At 39.5% G+C, this 17,909-nt stretch overlaps 1 protein-coding gene across 1 annotated transcript in view; it reads right to left on the minus strand.

Moving 5' to 3' along the window:
- The window catches only part of LOC115223392 (DNA (cytosine-5)-methyltransferase 1-like), an 88,746-nt gene extending 85,263 nt beyond the window's left edge, over positions 1-3,483 (minus strand). Inside the window, exon 1 of the mRNA XM_029793905.2 lies at positions 3,110-3,483. Coding sequence (XP_029649765.1) covers positions 3,110-3,180 — 71 coding nt within the window. The 5' untranslated portion in view covers positions 3,181-3,483. The remainder of the gene's footprint in view (positions 1-3,109) is intronic.
- Positions 3,484-17,909: the final 14,426 nt, after the last annotated feature.

Here is a 17,909-nt window from a genome sequence, read left to right on the forward strand (position 1 = left end):
AAAAAGAAGTAATTTCTACTCTTCTCCTCTGGAAGCCATCTACTCGTGATACCAGAGGGCGCACACTCTCCTACCCTGATGCAATCTCCAGGGATACAGGCATCCAGCAACAGGACCTCTGTAATGCTATGATGGACATTGAAGTCTGGCGTAGCATGGTAAATTCCATTGTCTCGACCACGGTCGAACAATGATGATGATGATGAGTAACAGACAATAGAATATGATGGGGTATATGTCGCTGAATAAAGAATAAACACTTTTCATATGTAATTTGTCTCAACTGTTAATTAAAGTTTTAAATATGAAAAAAAAAAAACTTTTGTGTTTACTCTTACTCTTTACTCTTTTATTTGTTTCAGTCATTTGACTGCGGCCATGCTGGAGCACCGCCTTTAATCGAGCAACTTGACCCTGGGACTTATTCTTTCGGTCTCTTTTGCCGAACCGCTAAGTAACGGTTTATTTATTTATTGCTGAAGACAACCTGTCTGGCACAGTTGCACATGGTACCCCAAACTCTCTATAAAGTTGTTGGTGATGGGGAAGGGTACCCAGCCGTAGAATCTCAATAAGAAATGCTTTGAATTGTGAAGACCTGTCCAACCCACAGCAGCATGGAAAGTGGATATAAAAATGATGATTGCATTAGGAAGGGCATCCAGCTGTAGAAACACTGCCAGATCAGACTGGAGCCTGGTGCAGCCTCCTGGCTTCCCAGATCCCTGGTCGAACCGTCCAACCCATGCTAGCATGGAGGGCGGATGTTAAACGATGATGATGATGATGATATATGGAAGGTTGTTATAGCTGTAGAATATGATGTGTCTGAAGGACAAGTTAGGGAACAGAACTGTCAAGTAACTCAAGAAAAAGGAGGAAGTGATGAAGTTTGATTTCAGAATGATGGACCTTCACAATGGGCATCTTGAAGAAGAGTAACAAGTGAGGAGACATTCAAATATTGGTTTCAAATTTTGGCACAAGGCCAGCAATTTCAGTGAAGAGGATAAGATGACTAGATCGACCCTCAGTGCTCAACTGGTACTTATTTTATCAACCCCAAATGGATGAAAGCCAAAGTTGACCTCGGTGGAATTTGAACTCAGAACATAAAGACAGACGAAATACCTATTTCTTTACTGCCCACACGGGGCTAAACACAGAGGACAAACAAGGACAGACAGACAGATTAAGTCGATTATATCAACCCCAGTGCGTAACTGGTACTTAATTTATCGACCCCGAAAGGATGAAAGGCAAAATCGACCCCGGCGGAATTTGAACTCAGAACGTAACGGCAGACGAAATACCGCAAAGCATTTTGCCCGGTGTACTAACGTTTCTATCAGAACGGATCAACTAGGACATTCAAGAAATAATAGAAAACTGGATGTAATACTCAAGGCTAATCACCATCATCATCATCATTTAACGTCCGCCCTCCATGCTAGCCCGGGTTGGACGGTTCGACCGGGGCTTGGGAAGCCAGGAGGCTGCACCAGGCACCAGTCTGATCTGGCAGTGTTTCTACAGCTGGATGCCCTTCCTAATGCCAACCACTCCGTGAGTGTAGTGGGTGCTTTTTACGTGCCACCGACACGGACACCAGTCGAAGAGGCGCTGGCATCGGCCACGTTTGGCTGGTGTTTTTTACGTGCCACCGACACGGGTATCACAACTACAATTTCCATTTGATTTTTATTTTGATGTACTTGACTCAAATACCATGTAGATATGGACACTAAATATATATGTTAAATTGAGATGCCAGTGTTATTTTCATTTTTGCGTAATTTAGACGACAGTTTATTCACCGCACTTTGTCTATATATATAGGTTCGTTTCCATCATTTGAGTTACCATTTCAGATAATCTCCCTAAGATAAAACCCTATTTATAAAGATGTGGTGTTATGCAGAGCGAGAAAGACTAACAAGTGTTATGTGTTCTATACGGACGTTAATTAGTTGCTTTAGTCCATATAATGTTACAACTTTCGTACCATTTCCGCTTTTCTGAAAAAAGGAGCCTCTACAAGGTCGGTGAAACTGCTAGAAATAGCAACTCGATCCCTCTTAAATCACACCCTACTGTCTTAAAAGAGAAATATATATTATAATAGGGACCCAGACAAACCTGAAAAGAAATAAAATACTAGAAATGTTTTTAATCGTAGGTCAGATTAAGCAGGGCTGCCTTCGGAGTTAAAGAGATTAAGCAGAAAGCTGGATCATTTAAAGCTAGATTCGGTTTCGATTCTCATTTTAAATAGTTTAATTTATTAATATTATTATTATTAATGCCATTGAGAAAGGAATTGCGCCATGGTTTCCCACTTTTTTCTTCTGTTTCCTAGAAATCTCAAGTTTAGTGATTCTAAGCACCGTTGTTGTTTACTTTTTCCCGCGTTATTCTTACGAATGTTGGTAGCGTGCATATATAGATATATATGTTTCTTTATTGCCCACAAGGGGCTAAACACAGAGGGGACAAACAAGGACAGACAAAGGGATTAAGTCGATTACATCGACCCCAGTGCGTAACTGGTACTTAATTTATCGACCCCGAAAGGATGAAAGGCTAAGTCGACCTCGGCGGAATATATATAGATATATAAACGTGTGGGTTAGATACTATTGACTCCGAATACAGTCCATTTCCATGCACACAAATATTCTTTGTAAATTGAGCTTAAAAGTTTTGGCGATCTTTCGCCAATTATCATTCGGTAATTATAAGAGAGCAAAGCAGGACTAGAATTCCGTGAATTAAGTTTTAACGTGTGTATACAGATAAATATATACATCCGTTAGATGCATATACGTATATTTATAAAATATATACACGATATAAAATAAAAGGCAACAGACATATGTGACTGTATCAAAGAATTATATATGGGTACTTGTATCAAGTACCTTATATATGTATAAAATCAGTATATGTGTATGTATGGAATTATATCCATGTGCATTTTAGTCTTTCTGTGAGGTTTTAAGCGCTAGAATTTGGGTTTTTTGTTCGGCAATTTTGAATGAAGATCGCACCGAACTTTTAATATTCAATACATATGATTTTTATTAAATAAATCAAAAATCGGACTTACATTTTATTGGATTCCCTAAGTTTTGGCGAAGATATTGTAGTCTTTGAGATTGACGAAGTCCTAGAAGGCATTCTGGTGTTTTGTTTTAGATCGTGGAAGGTGGTGGTGGTTTTTAAAGAAACAGCTCGGTGCCCCCCACAGAAGAAAGCTGACTGTTTAAGAGGGAGACGTCGGAGGCAAGGATCAGTGGTCGATGAAGGAGAAAAGAAAAAAAGTTTCCAGAAACACACCACCAAGAATAAAAAGACTCGCACACATACGATATATATATATACACAATCAAATAATAACAATAACAAAAACGAGAAGTTTTCTTCAACTTCTGAAATTAATCAGAAGAAAATAAATAACATTGTCCTCAAAGCTTCCCGCCTTATTTCTGGATTAGTCCATTATCAGTTGTCAGAGAGGGGTGTACAGCGTGTTAACCAGCAGCAAAATTATGAAAGACAACAGTTGTGAGGGCGAACATTTTTTTTTAAATTCTAGTCCGAATATTTCACTGAAATATTAAATCGACCTTAGTTCTTGACCGGTTTATATTTTATCGATTTCCCCTCGGGGAGGATAAAGGCAAACTTGACCTCCACAGGATTTGAACTCAGCCCGTAAAGGACAGTAACGTCATACAACAGCAAGGTATTTGACCTGACGTTTTTGTGGACCTTTCGACATTTTTGACCCTCATTCTCAGGGTGTTGTAAAGAAAACCCTTTTGTTCAACAAAAGACACTTAATTTCACTGCCACCTTAGATATATATATATATATACTCTTTACTCTTTTACTTGTTTCAGTCGTTTGACTGTGGCCATGCTGGAGCACCACCTTTAATCAAGCAACTCGACCCCGGGACTTATTGTTTTGTAAGCCCAGTACTTATTCTATCGGTCTCTTATGCCGAACCGCTAAGTGACGGGGACGTAAACACACCAGCATTGGGGGGGGTAGGCACATATACATATATATGCTGGGTTTCTTTCAGTTTTCGTCTGCCAAATCCACTCACAAGGCATTGGTCGGCCCGAGGCTATAGTAGAAGACACTTCGCCCAAGGTGCCACGTAGTGGGACTGAACCCGGAACCATGCGGTCGGTAAGCAAGCTACTTACCACACAGCCACAGAGAGAGGGAGAGATAAGGTTTCATGATGCAAACACAAAAGTCAAACCTAAACTATTTATTTATCGAAAATTTAGATAATTTAATAATTACTTCTATAACACATAGGGATGTGATACATATATGATATAATATACAGAACCTAAATCACTAATATATATTAAAAATCAGCAGTAGAGTGGCTCTAAGACGGAGAGTTTCGTGATAAGCGCCAACGCACGAAACTCTCGACCTTTGAGTCACTCTGTAACTTCTGCGGATTAAATATATAGGATCTTTTCGGTTTGAACGGCAGTTTTTTAAAATAATTTCCACGTAACTAAACACTTTTAAACTTCGTATACTGGTTGAATGTGTTTATATAACATCTTTTTCTCTTGGCTTTATTGAGAAAATTCTATGGTTTGTAAAATATTTGTTGTTGTTTTTTTCTGCAATTTCAACCAATCACTGACGTCCATTGAGGTAAAAAAACATTCTGGGCCGTATGAATGTGTCCCTCGTTTAAGAAACAGATTGGGTTTATTTACATAGCCCTAAAACAGATTGAAATGCAATAGATCGATACTAGGGTCATAATTATGGGTGACAATTTCATATGATACCACTAGAAAAACTGCCGTTCAAACCGAAAAGATCCAATATATATATATATCAAAATTGGGGAAGGCTGGTTTATGGGATTAACTTAGGTTTCCCACCCACAAAGGTTTTAGCTATGGCGTATCGTCAGATCCCAAAAACCTGTTGGTCCATCACCTCTTAAAAATGGACAGGAAACCTAAGGTAATCCCGTACCGGCCTTCCCCAATTTTACTATAAAGGGGAAACCGGGGCAAGATGGTCCACTGGGGGTAAAATGGACCAGCCCCATTTTAGACATCTACACGGGACTTAACCGTCGTGACGCTTTCCAATTCATAGTTACTTCCCTTCGATTTCACATCCCCAAAAGTTTCATTTTGGCGGCAGTTTTCATGACACAGGAAGGAAAATACTGAAATTCAAGTCTTCAATGTAAGTATTGCTTTCAAATATATCATGCTAATGAAATAAATAGTAACACCTTAGGTAAGTATGGCCTATCATGTTTTGAAACATTTCAAATGTCAATGTTTAAGCAGCAACAGCCTTGAATTTTCTTTAGGTTTGAATGCAGAGCAGGTATTTTCTTTTTTGTTGTTGTAACCTGAATGGGGTAAAACGGTCCACTGTCCCGTTTTACCCCATATGTGCGTGCTGTGCATAGTATGTTTGTATGCAAATGCAAGTATGTATGTGTGCAGGGATATGAGCGCCGGTGTCTGTGTGGGTGTGAGTGCGCATGAGTTTTATCTCACTTTCTGCATCCCATTTTCTTTATTATTTTCAGATGGTGAGAAATTGTCAAGAAGGCTGAGGGTGTCTTGGTATCACTCACCAAATCCTTTGTGAGCCGCTCTCCGGCTATCTATCTGCGGCTTTATATAGCTATGGTAAGACCTCACCTGGAATTTGCATCACCGGTCTGGAACCCCTATCTTGCCCAGGATATCAATCGTCTGGAAGCTGTTCAGCGACGTGCAACCAAAAGAATACCCTCCATCGGGCATTTGCCATATTCTGAACGCCTTACTTCCCTAGGCATGGACACATTGAAACTCCAACGTCTGGCAGCTGACTTGGCAGACACCCATAAAATTATCAACCATCTTACAAACAATAACTCTGAGCACCTTTTCAAACTCCACCTGTCTAACACCCGTGGACATATTTACAAAGTCAGAAAACAGCACAGCTCCCATGACTTTCAGAAACATTTTTTCACGCTAAGAGTTGCTGAAGCATGGAACAGACTGCCGGCATCAGTTGTTAGTTGTCGGAGCACTGCATCCTTCAAAACTTCCATGCTTCCTGAGATTCGCCAACACTACACCTGATTTTCTTCCTTCCATACACACGCAAGCATGTATCTGACTCATACACTGTTCGCTTTCCAGACATTTGTACATTACTGCATATACTTTATACGCACTTTCTGACAAGCTGTGGTGCACCTGAACACTGTATACAATAATTTCGTTATTATTTTATTTAAATTACATTTGTAAAACTGGAAGAGGCTCTTGGACTCCAGATAACCTACAGGAACCCATGCAATCTTTCCTACAAGGAAGTTCTCTTCACCTGGCAGCAAAGCAGTATGACAAGGAGTTCCAATGCATTCTCTGTGATAAACACTATCAAGAACCCCCCGACAGAAAATTGGGTTGAATGCCAGTTGTGCAGGGAATGGGTACATGAAAAATGTGCTGGGGTTGACGTTACATTCATTTATGAACTTTCTGTGCCAGTGGCATGTAAAAAGCACCATCCGTTCGTGGCCGTTGCCAGCCTCGCCTGGCCCCCGCGCCGGTGGCACATAAAAAGCACCATCCAATCGTGGCCATTTGCCAGCCCCATCTGGCACGTAAAAAGCACCCACTACACTCATGGAGTGGTTGGCGTTAGGAATGGCATCCAGCCATAGAAACATTGCCAGATCAAACTGGGCCTGGTGCAGCCTTCTGGCTTCCCAGACCCCAGTTGAACCGTCCAACCCATGCTAGCATGGAAAGCGGACGCTAAACGATGATGATGATGATGTATCCCCTAATCAGCTACCTTACTGACCAGTCACATTGAGCACTACTTCTGTGTCTTTAGAAAAAAAAACCCAAAAACCATGAACCTTCAGGGGTTGGATGTGTTTGCAAACTGAGATCAGGAAACAGCATTATTTCTCATCATCCTAGTTTACTCTCATTTATCTCATTTTCAGTTGTTTTATAAATAGGCATCTTGGGCAAGTGTCTTCTGCTATAGCCCTGGGCCGACCAATGCCTTGTGAGTGGATTTGGTAGACGGAAACTGAAAGAAGCCTGTCGTATATATGTATATATATATATGTATATATATATATATATATATATATATATATATATATGTATGTGTCTGTGTTTGTCCCCCTAGCATTGCTTGACAACCGATGCTGGTGTGTTTACGTCCCCGTCACTTAGCAGTTTGGCAAAAGAGACCGATAGAATAAGTACTGGGCTTACAAAGAATAAGTCCTGGGGTCGGTTTGCTCAACTAAAGGCGGTGCTCTAGCATGGCCGCAATCAAATAACTCAAACAAGTAAAAGAGTAAAAAGAGTAATTCTAGTATAATATGCACACAAATATGTATTTGAATATGGCAAAATGTAATAAACATTCTTGTGGAGCAAAAAGGTCCAACCTGGACCCTTTTGCCCCGGTGCTGGGGCAAAATGGACCATGTCTGATAAAAATTTCTTTTGCACATATCTATGTAAGATTTTTTTTCCTATTATTCATACTATACAGAAACATGTGAATGGCTATTCTCTATGCATATAAGATGTGTGCGTTTTTGATGGAAATATTGAACTTTTCCCATAGGGGATCCGTTTTGCCCCTTCTTCCCCTACTGCTTGCTCTACATCTTAGAGTGTACTTCTTTCGGATTTATGTTTTTTAGAAACAATATATATATAATCAAAATAAGCAACAAGGATATCCAAGGTAGTACAATTGTTTCATGCTACTTCATTTTATTAAAAACTGTAAGTATTACATCAGTTTTAAAATGTCGAGCAATCTTCAGTCACAAATAGAATTTTTTAATTAAACAGACAATGCACATTTTTATACTCATTTCATTTGCCAACATTACAAAGAGGGTAGATATATAGACAGAGAGGTTAATTTCATCATTAAGAACATGGTGGTAGTATGTCCTTCTCCATCTGTAGATTTTTTATCACTGAGTTCACTTTGTTATTTAGATCTATCAGTGGGGAGGGGGTTTCTATATATATATATATATATATAATTACTTTAAGGGAGAAACTGAAAACAAGAATTAATGTTTAAGCATTACGAAGCTACTGAAAAAAACTCCATAAATACATGCAATTGAAAGCGGGCTAGTGAGAAGATATTTCAAAAAGACTCCACATTAATTATGAATTAGCTAATTTCAAGATTAATATCTGAAATAGCTTAGCGGATATTTTCGCTTTGACCGGCAGATTTTAAAAATAAGTTCCTTGTAACTAAACACTTTTAAACTTCGTATACTGGTAGAATGTCTTTATAAAACATCTTTTTCTCTTGGCTTTCTTGAGAAAATTCTGTAGTTTGTAAGCTATTTGTTGCATTTCTGCAATTTCAACCAATCAATGACGTCTGTTGAGGTGAATACAATATCTCCAGATCTTTGTCAACAACAATTATTTGAGGTGAAATAAGTCTTGTTTCAACTTTCTCCCTTATATATAGGCGCAGGAGTGGCTGTGTGGTAAGTAGCTTGCTAACCAACCACATGGTTCCGGGTTCAGTCCCACTGTGTGGCATCTTGGGCAAGTGTCTTCTGCTATAGCCCCGGGCCGACCAATGCCTTGTGAGTGGATTTGGTAGATGGAAATTGAAAGAAGACTGTCGTATATATGTATGTGTGTATTTGAGTGTCTGTGTTTGTCCCCCTAGCATTGCTTGGCAACCGATGCTGGTGTGTTTATGTCCCCGTCACTTAGCGGTTCGGCAAAAGAGACCGATAGAATAAGTACTGGGCTTACAAAGAATAAGTCCCGGGGTCGATTTGCTCGACTAAAGGCGGTGCTCCAGCATGGCCGCAGTCAAATGACTGAAACAAGTAAAAGAGTATATATATATATATATAATTATTTATTTAATATATAAATTGCATATTCTCCTTCTTTGGATCGACCTGCCTCATGGTCACAGAGGAACTCTTTCAGCATGCTGATAAACATAGAGTAGATTTATTATCCTTTCTATCTACCTACATTCCTCTTACTCCATCTTTTTCTAGTAGTCACTGAGATGAAACTAACTTCTAACTATTATACAGAATGGACTGAAGATCTACAGAAACAACTATGCAAAGTTATTTTCTATTTTATAACAACTTATGTAATAATCATCTTAAATGGCCTTCTTTATAATCAGCTAATAATGTTCTTTAATCAAATCACTGACTCCTTTACCTGCACTTCTAACAACATCATTTACTGCATCTCCTGCTCTTTCTGCCCTTCTCTGTACATTGGTCAAATAGGACACTGCTTGGCTGACTGGTTCACAGAGCATCTCTGAGACATTAGGCTCAGCAATGACACCCCAGTCTTGCATCATTTCTGCTTTACCAGTCATTCATTATAACAACCATCTGTGTCTGGATTGTCTTTGCACAGGGGCCATCTGGACTGCTGGCTTCGCCATGAACAGGAATTAATCTTCTCTCTTTACTCCTTTTGCACCACATGGACTCAACTCCTCTCCCCTCTTCATCTGATTCCCTTCCTCCCCTCTCTTCATCTGACACCTATTTCTTCTCTTTACTCCTACCCACCTCTCCTCTCTTGCTCTGACACCTACTTCCTCTCTTCACTCCTACCCACCTCTCTTCGTTGATACCCTCTCCATCCGCCCCAACCCACACTCACATCCCTACACCACACACCACATTACACCACTCTGCACAAACTAACACTGACCACTTCCCAGCACCCACACCAACATCTGCACACCCACACATTACAAATGCATGCACTTACACATGCACACATCCACATGTCAAAGTCACTAGCCCCCATCCACACACACACACACACACTCTCTCACATGCACGTGCAGTTTTGTTTTGGGATCATCAGTACTTTATTATCTCCCCTTCTTCTTACCTCTCCTGCCCAACTACCTTTTCCCAACCAGTCACCATGACTGATCGCTAAATCAGCAAGTTTTTTTCATTCTCTCTCTGTTTATTTCTTCGTGTTACTTTCTGATGAAGAGCGTAGGCTTGAAATGTAAAAGACTTTCTCACTTTCCTGATCATCAAACTAATACACCTACTCTTTTAGTTGTTTCAATCATTTGACTGCGGCCATGCTGGAGCACCGCCTTTAGTTGAGCAAATCGACCCCAGGACTTATTCTTTTGTAAGCCCAGTACTTATTCTATCGGTCTCTTTTGCCGAACCGCTAAGTGACGGGAACGTAAACACACCAGCATCGGTTGTAAAGCAATGCTAGGGCGACAAACACAAACACACACACATATATATATATACATATATACGACAGGCTTCTTTCCGTCTACCAAATCCACTCACAAGGCATTGGTCGGCCCGGGGCTATAGTAGAATACACTTGCCCAAGATGCCGCGCAGTGGGACTGAACCCGGAACCATGTAGTTAGTTAGCAAGCTACTTACCACACAGCCACTCCTGCACCTATAAATACCTATTTGTTGTTTATACACCTGTCTTCATCTTTTGCTTTTCTGTAAATTTTAGCTATATATATATATATATATATATGGGGGGAGAATTCACAAAAAAACAAAAGACAAAGACAAGTGGTATAGACAAAAAACATGTATTAGTATAACGCTGAGGAAGTGAACAAGTCTTTAATGTTTCGAGCCTATGCTCTTCTATAGAAAAAAACAAGGAGAGAAAATAAAGAATGCGTAGTGGCTAGCAATCTATGTATATATATATATATATACCAATTAAGGACTGAACACGAAAAGGTGGACAGTCAACATGCTAGATATAGACGTCAAATCGCCATTCTCCACAAGGATTATGTTCTCAAATAAAAATAAAATTCAGCACGACCTAATATTTTTATTTGAGAACATAATCCTTGTGGAGAATGGCGATTTGACGTCTATATCTAGCATGTTGACTGTCCACCTTTTCGTGTTCAGTCCTTAATTGGTATATATAAATATTTTAATCTTCGAATTCTTTTTAATGTGCTAGACCACTGGTTTTAATTGACTTATATCAATTTCTACCCTTAATTTTTAAATATATATATATATATATATATAAAATGTGACCGCGTGTGTACCGTTGGCAATTTTTTTTCCTCTGTCTTCCCTTCTTTGGATCTTTCCTATTCCTATGTTTCTGATGAAGAGCTCTGCTCGAAACGTTAAACCCTCCTGCTTTCCTTAGCGTCCAATAACACTATACTTGTTCTACGTCCTCGCGTTGTTGTGCTTTCATGTTTGGATTAACTATATATATATATAGGAGATGTACCTGCATAGCAAGTGATTTGATCTGAGATCGTGTGCTGAAACGAAAACAATTGCAGCATGGAAGGTGTTTATAAGCCATTTAAGAAACACACAAAAGCCGTTCGATTCACTTCAACATTTAAGTTTAATTTGTCAAAATATTTTCGTCACTTTAAGACCGCGACCTGCTCACTGACAAAAATCCGTGCTGCATCTGAGAAAGTAACAATTAGTTTGTTATATATATGTACGTATGTATGTATGTATGCATGCAGTATGTATGTACGTATGTACGCATGTGTGTATATGCACGCACACACTATAAACTTAAAGCTATAAACCTGTAGTAATGGATAGGTGTAGACTGACCACTCATCACAACAATATCAAATTTCAACCTCCCCTGCCAAAACTAGGAAGTGATTTACAACCCTTATGCCCACAGCAAAACTCTAAAACCTATTATCAGCCACATATCTCTATATCTCAAAACTTTTGTTTTTCTTTCCTTTCATTTAGTTAGTTCAAGTTATATATATATATATATATATATACGTATATATACGATTCACTTCAACATTTAAGTTTAATTTGTCAAAATATTTTCATCGCTTTAAGACCGTGACCTGCTCACTGACAAAAATCCGTGCTGCATCTGAGAAAGTAACAGTTAGTTCGTTATATATATGTACGTATGTATGTATGTATGCATGCAGTATGTATGTACGTATGTACGCATGTGTGTATATGCACGCACACACTATAAACTTAAAGCTATAAACCTGTAGTAATGGATAGGTGTAGACTGACCACTCATCACAACAATATCAAATTTCAACCTCCCCTGCCAAAACTAGGAAGTGATTTACAACCCTTATGCCCACAGCAAAACTCTAAAACCTATTATCAGCCACATATCTCTATATCTCAAAACTTTTGTTTTTCTTTCCTTTCATTTAGTTAGTTCAAGTTATATATATATATATATATATATATACGTATATATACGATTCACTTCAACATTTAAGTTTAATTTGTCAAAATATTTTCGTCGCTTTAAGACCGTGACCCGGTCACTGACAAAAATCCACGCTATATACAAAGAGAGAAAACCAGCCGGAGACTTTATCACTTTTGTGTGTTCCGGGCAGCAGGAAAGAGGTAGATTTACTATGGTGTCAAGGATTCTTCTTCATTCCAGTTATGAAGAAACCAGATATTATCATACTGTGTGAGGTAAAGAAAGTGATAAATCTGTTTGAGATGACAATTGGCCATGAAGATAGTAAGAGTGCTGCTCAGACTTGAATGATTGACTGTTATGAACGTCTTAAGAAATACAAAAACACAGGCTGGAAAGTAGAACTTTATCCAATTAAATTTGGGTGCAGAGGATTCATTGGAAACGGTAAGGAGCAATGGCTAGAGTTGCTGCTAGGCCTAACTCAACATAAAGCAAATACTTTTATCTGCAATATCCATGCTACAACAGTGTCAAGTGGAGGCGCAATGGCCCAATGGTTAGGGCAGCGGACTCGCGGTCGGAGGATCACAGTTTCGATTCTCAGACCGGGTGTTGTGTGTGTTTATTGAGCGAAAATACCTAAAGCTCCACGAGGCTCTGGCAGGGGGTAGTGGCGACCCTTGTTGTACTCTTTCACTCCAACTTTCTCTCACTCTTTCTTCCTGTTTCTTGTCCCCAACTTCCTACGCAACCGCTGAGCCTGGATGCGTATTCATCCATCCATCGATGCTCTCGGTGTCGGGGGTTGACCTGCTTCCTCTTCTGCGGGTCTTACGAATAGCAAAAGGACCACGTTTCGGACTTCTCCCACTCCGGGACGAAGACCGCTTCACTCAACAGCAACAACAGGGTCAGTTAAAAGGAGACAATGAGCAATGGTTAGAAGAATATTGAGTGAAACCAAGTTACCAGTTGATCTAGCCAGTGGGGTTTCAACTCAACAAGTGGGGCTAGTGGGCAAAAATGTCATTGAGAGGAAGACCCCAAAATGGCATGCATTCTCTCTTGATGAGCCCTATAAACTAGTTAGTGTACAGTATATAGGGCTTTAGACTAGCAGCACTTGTATCTGCAAGTTGTTTGCAAATAATAATAGTTGTAGGCCAGAGTATGTGGTAAGAAACTCGCTTCCCAATCACATGGTTCCAGGTTCAGTCTCACTGCTTGGTACCTTGGGCAAGTGCCGTGAGATTGATGGAATATGTACTAGACTTGAAGGCGGCGAGCTGGCAGAAACGTTAGCACACCAGGCGAAATTCCTAGCGGTATTTCGTCTGCCGTTACATTCTGAGTTCAAATTCCACTGAGGTCGACTTTGCCTTTCATCCTTTCGGGGTCGATAAATTAAGTACCAGTTGTGCACTGGGGTTGATACAATCGACTTAATCATTTGGCTGTCCTTGTTTGTCCCCTCTATGTTTAGCCCCTTGTGGGTAATAAAGAAATAAGAATATGTGCTAGACTTATGAAGAATAAGTCCTGGGTCGATTCATTCGATTAAAGGCAGTGCTCCAGCATGGCTGCAGTCAAATGACTGAAACCAGTAAAAGAATATATCCTCAGGCCAACCAAATCCTTGTGAGTGGATTTGGTAAATGGAAACTAAGTCACTTATACTAATTTGATACAGCATTCTCCATTTCGTTTGCTCAAAGGTCTTGTGAACTATATTGTTTGCCGAGGGGTTACTTTTCAGCTTGACCTGCATATAAGCTGCATAAACACATGTTCAAAAATTTATAGTTTTAAAGATGTTCATCAAAATTTGAAGAAAATAAAGTGATGTCAAGCAGTTAAAATAATCAAGTTTTGATTTTTGAAGGTCTGTGGCCAAGGACTCCAAATTTGCCATCAAGATGTAGGACAAGATACTGTGATAGCCTGGGCTTCTGAGGCCCACAGCTCTTCAATATCCTTCCGAAGAACCTAAGAGACCTGCAAGGGGTGGATGCAGATGTCTTTAAAATGAAACTGGATCTCTTCCTGTCAGGTGTCCCAGATGAACCAACTTCACGGCAGGAGGTGCAGATGAGGGCAGCTGCATCGAACTCTCTCATGCACCAAATGGCAATTGCTAAAAAGCATTCGTGAAGTAAAATCATGTAGCAACACCAAATGGCAGTGCCCCAGCATGGGCACAGCTTGTGAGCTGAAACTAAATAAAAAAAAAATAATTGTAGTTAGAGGTATTTAGCTCATGATAAGGTTTGTGGTACAATTCTTGGAGTAGGTGAAGTGTTGTGTCCTTGAGCAACTATTTCATTTTACATGGCTCCACTCTAATCAGCTGTAAATAATTGCTAGCCAAATGCTGGTGCAGCTCTCTCTCTTTCTATTTGTCACAACTTGGAAGTTCTACTGGCTGAGAGATTGTCAAGCCCTGCTCACAGCTCCATTAACACCTATAACAATGAGCAAAAATAGGGTCTAATGACCAACCTGTCAGTGTATCTAGGACCATGTCCTTTTTGTTTTTGAAAGCTGATGTAGTGGAATTTGTCCCCTCTATGCTTAGTCCCTTGTGGGTAATAAAGAAATAAGTGTTGGACAAAATACATCGTGATATATGTCTTTTGACTTTCATTGTGTTCAATTTGGCTTTTCATTCCTCCAAGGTCAATAGAATGCTGTGTCATGTACTGGGGTTGATATTGACACACTCCCTACCCTTAAAATACTGTCTACTTATGAAACTAAACCTACCTACCTACTTTGCATCCCTCTGTGATCAGTATAGTATCAATCATCCCTTAAGAGTCCATAGATATGTGAGTAAAATTACTAATAGAGAAACGAAAACCACTGAGCCATGTGCCTTCACTAAATTAAAATATATAGAGTTACTCTTTCTTTATGATATTAGCAATAGTTCACTTTGACCACCTTGTCAGTCTGGATAGGTATGTCATACCTGTATCAATTAGTTTCCTTATTCAATTGTGGGTCCCTTTCACTTAATAGATGTGGCTGCCCACTCAGTCCTATCTGTAGACTGTCTTTGTTAAATTACATAGTAATATCAAGCTGATATTACTTAATGACAACAGTATGGATCTTGAGCCTTTCTTAGGATTCTGATTTTGGTGGGAGGAAGTTGGGAGTTACTCCCAGACCAGAGACATATTCCAAATATTTGCCACAATTGGTATTAATTAACTTCTTATGTTGAAATCCCTTATGTGGTTAGACAGTGATCTTATGCAATTGAAATCAAACCTTCTGTTTCACTTTTACGCCAGAGACTTCCAGCCATTGTCGGTTTCCATGCTGACTTATTTTCTTATTTCTTTACTAGCACTATGACCCGGCTGTATATGTGTGCACACATATACAGCTGCGTGCATGCACACATACACGTGAGTACTGTCCAAATCTCCGATCAACCACATACAGCTAGCTGGCATTCAATTGGCGTATCAAGTTTCAGGCATTTTGATTGGGTTTTGGAGAGAGAATTCACAAAAAAGTCACTTCTATTGATTTTTAATGGCTTTGCGGGGTGACTGGTGAAATGTAAAGATGTGCACGACCACCCTTGGACGGTTTTGAATGACCATAGAAAGTGTGAGCCCTCTAACTGAAAAATTATGGATTTGTATAAAGGACATGCACACACACATAGACATTTTGCCATTTATATATATAGATTGCCCACAAGGGGCTAAACATAAAGGGGACAAACAAGAACAGACAAAGGGGTTAAGTCAACTACATCGACCCCAGTACATAACTGGTACTTAATTTATTGACCCAGAAAGGATGAAAGGCAAAGTCAACCTCAGGGGAATATGAACTCAGAACATAACGGCAAACGTAATACTGATAAGCATTTCACCCAGCGTGCTAACGTTTCTGCCAGCTTGCCACCTTATAATGCTGACTTATTTTCTGTCAAGTTTTGCAGGGTTTTCTGTATTTTCTGAGTTACGTTTTCATTTTATTCGTTTTAAGCTGTTCTGTTGTTTTGTCCAATCCAACCGTTTCTCGTGTCTTTTCCTTTTTGTACAGTCATACACATTCGCATGCGGTTTGAAGACAGATACTGGTACATCTCTGACCAAGGAAAATCTTACAAAATTCTACAACTTATAGACATATATAATACTTTTTCATTCAACATAGGCTCGTTCACATGGGGTCGGATACTGCGGATATTTTCGGTTTGAACGGCAGTTTTTTCTAGCGGTGTCATATGAAATTGTCACCCATAATTATGACCCTAGTATCGATCTATTGCATTTCAATCTCTTTTAGGGTTAGGGTTAGGAGTGGGGGGAAGGGTATCTTTTTTTCTTCACAAATGTAAATAAACCCAATCTGTTTCTTAAACGAGGGACATATTCATACGGCACAGAATGTTTTTTTTTACCTCAATAGACGTCATTGATTGGTTGAAATTGCAGAAATTGAAGGAAAAAAACAACAAATATCTTACAAACTAATGAATTTTCTCAATAAAGCCAAGAGAAAAAGATGTTTTATAAACACATTCTACCTAGAAATTATGTTAAAAATTGCCGTTCCAACAGAAAAGATCCGATACTGCAATGTATAATATAGCAGATAACCTGTTGTATTACCAACTGTGGCCGACAGTCTGCAAAGATGAACCATCATTGCTGTAACAAAGACAAATCACTCAGTGGTTTGTTAAAGGTAAAGGGAGATAAATCGGTTATTGTAAACATAGAAGTGGGCTAGATATCCCCTTGTAACAGGTTTCAGAACTTTTGTCCTTGGAGTCTTGTGAGGCCTTAAACCATAAAGTAGCTTGTATGTAGGATTTGCTGTTAGAAATATTTGGATCTTTTCGATTTGAACGACAGTTTTTAACATAATTTCAGGCGGTACTGGCAATGACCTCGCTCGAATCTTTTTACACGTGCCACCGACACAGGTGCCAGTGAAGCGATGTTGGTAACGATCACGCTCGAATGGTGGCATTTTACATGCCACGGGTATGGAAGCCAGTTGGCTGCTCTGGCAACGATCACGCTCGGATGGTGCTCTTGGCACCCTACTAGCATGGGCATAAGCGCTAAACGGAAATGTGTTTATCTATATAACTATAGCTCTCTATATGCATATATATAGAGAACTACATGGTTTCGGGTTTAGTGGCACTTTGGGTAGGTGTCTTCCGCTATAGCCCCGAGTCGACCGAAGCTTTGTCATTGAATTCGGTAGGTGGAAGTTACTGCCGTGTGTGTATGTGTGCGTATAGCTGTTCAGTGCCTCTCCGAAAGAGAGAGAGGGATAGATAGAGTATGAAGAAACATTACAATGCTTGATATCAAATAATCAGTGTTGAACCAGTGACACCAAAATGACTGATGCCAAAACATCTCAAAGCCAGCTGACTTGACGTATAACAACAAACACAAATTTCCCAACATACAAGAGCAATCCTTTCTCATTCACCAACCCATCATCGTTATCTTGATAGCTGCAAAATCAATGAAAACGAAAAGAAAAAACTTCAGAGAATGAACAAAAGATTTTTACAGTAAAATATATATAGTCCTTTTAATTGTTTTTTTTTTTGGAAAAACCAGT

Source organism: Octopus sinensis, linkage group LG23, assembly GCF_006345805.1.
Source record: "Octopus sinensis linkage group LG23, ASM634580v1, whole genome shotgun sequence".
NCBI classification, from domain to species: Eukaryota; Metazoa; Mollusca; class Cephalopoda; order Octopoda; family Octopodidae; genus Octopus; species Octopus sinensis.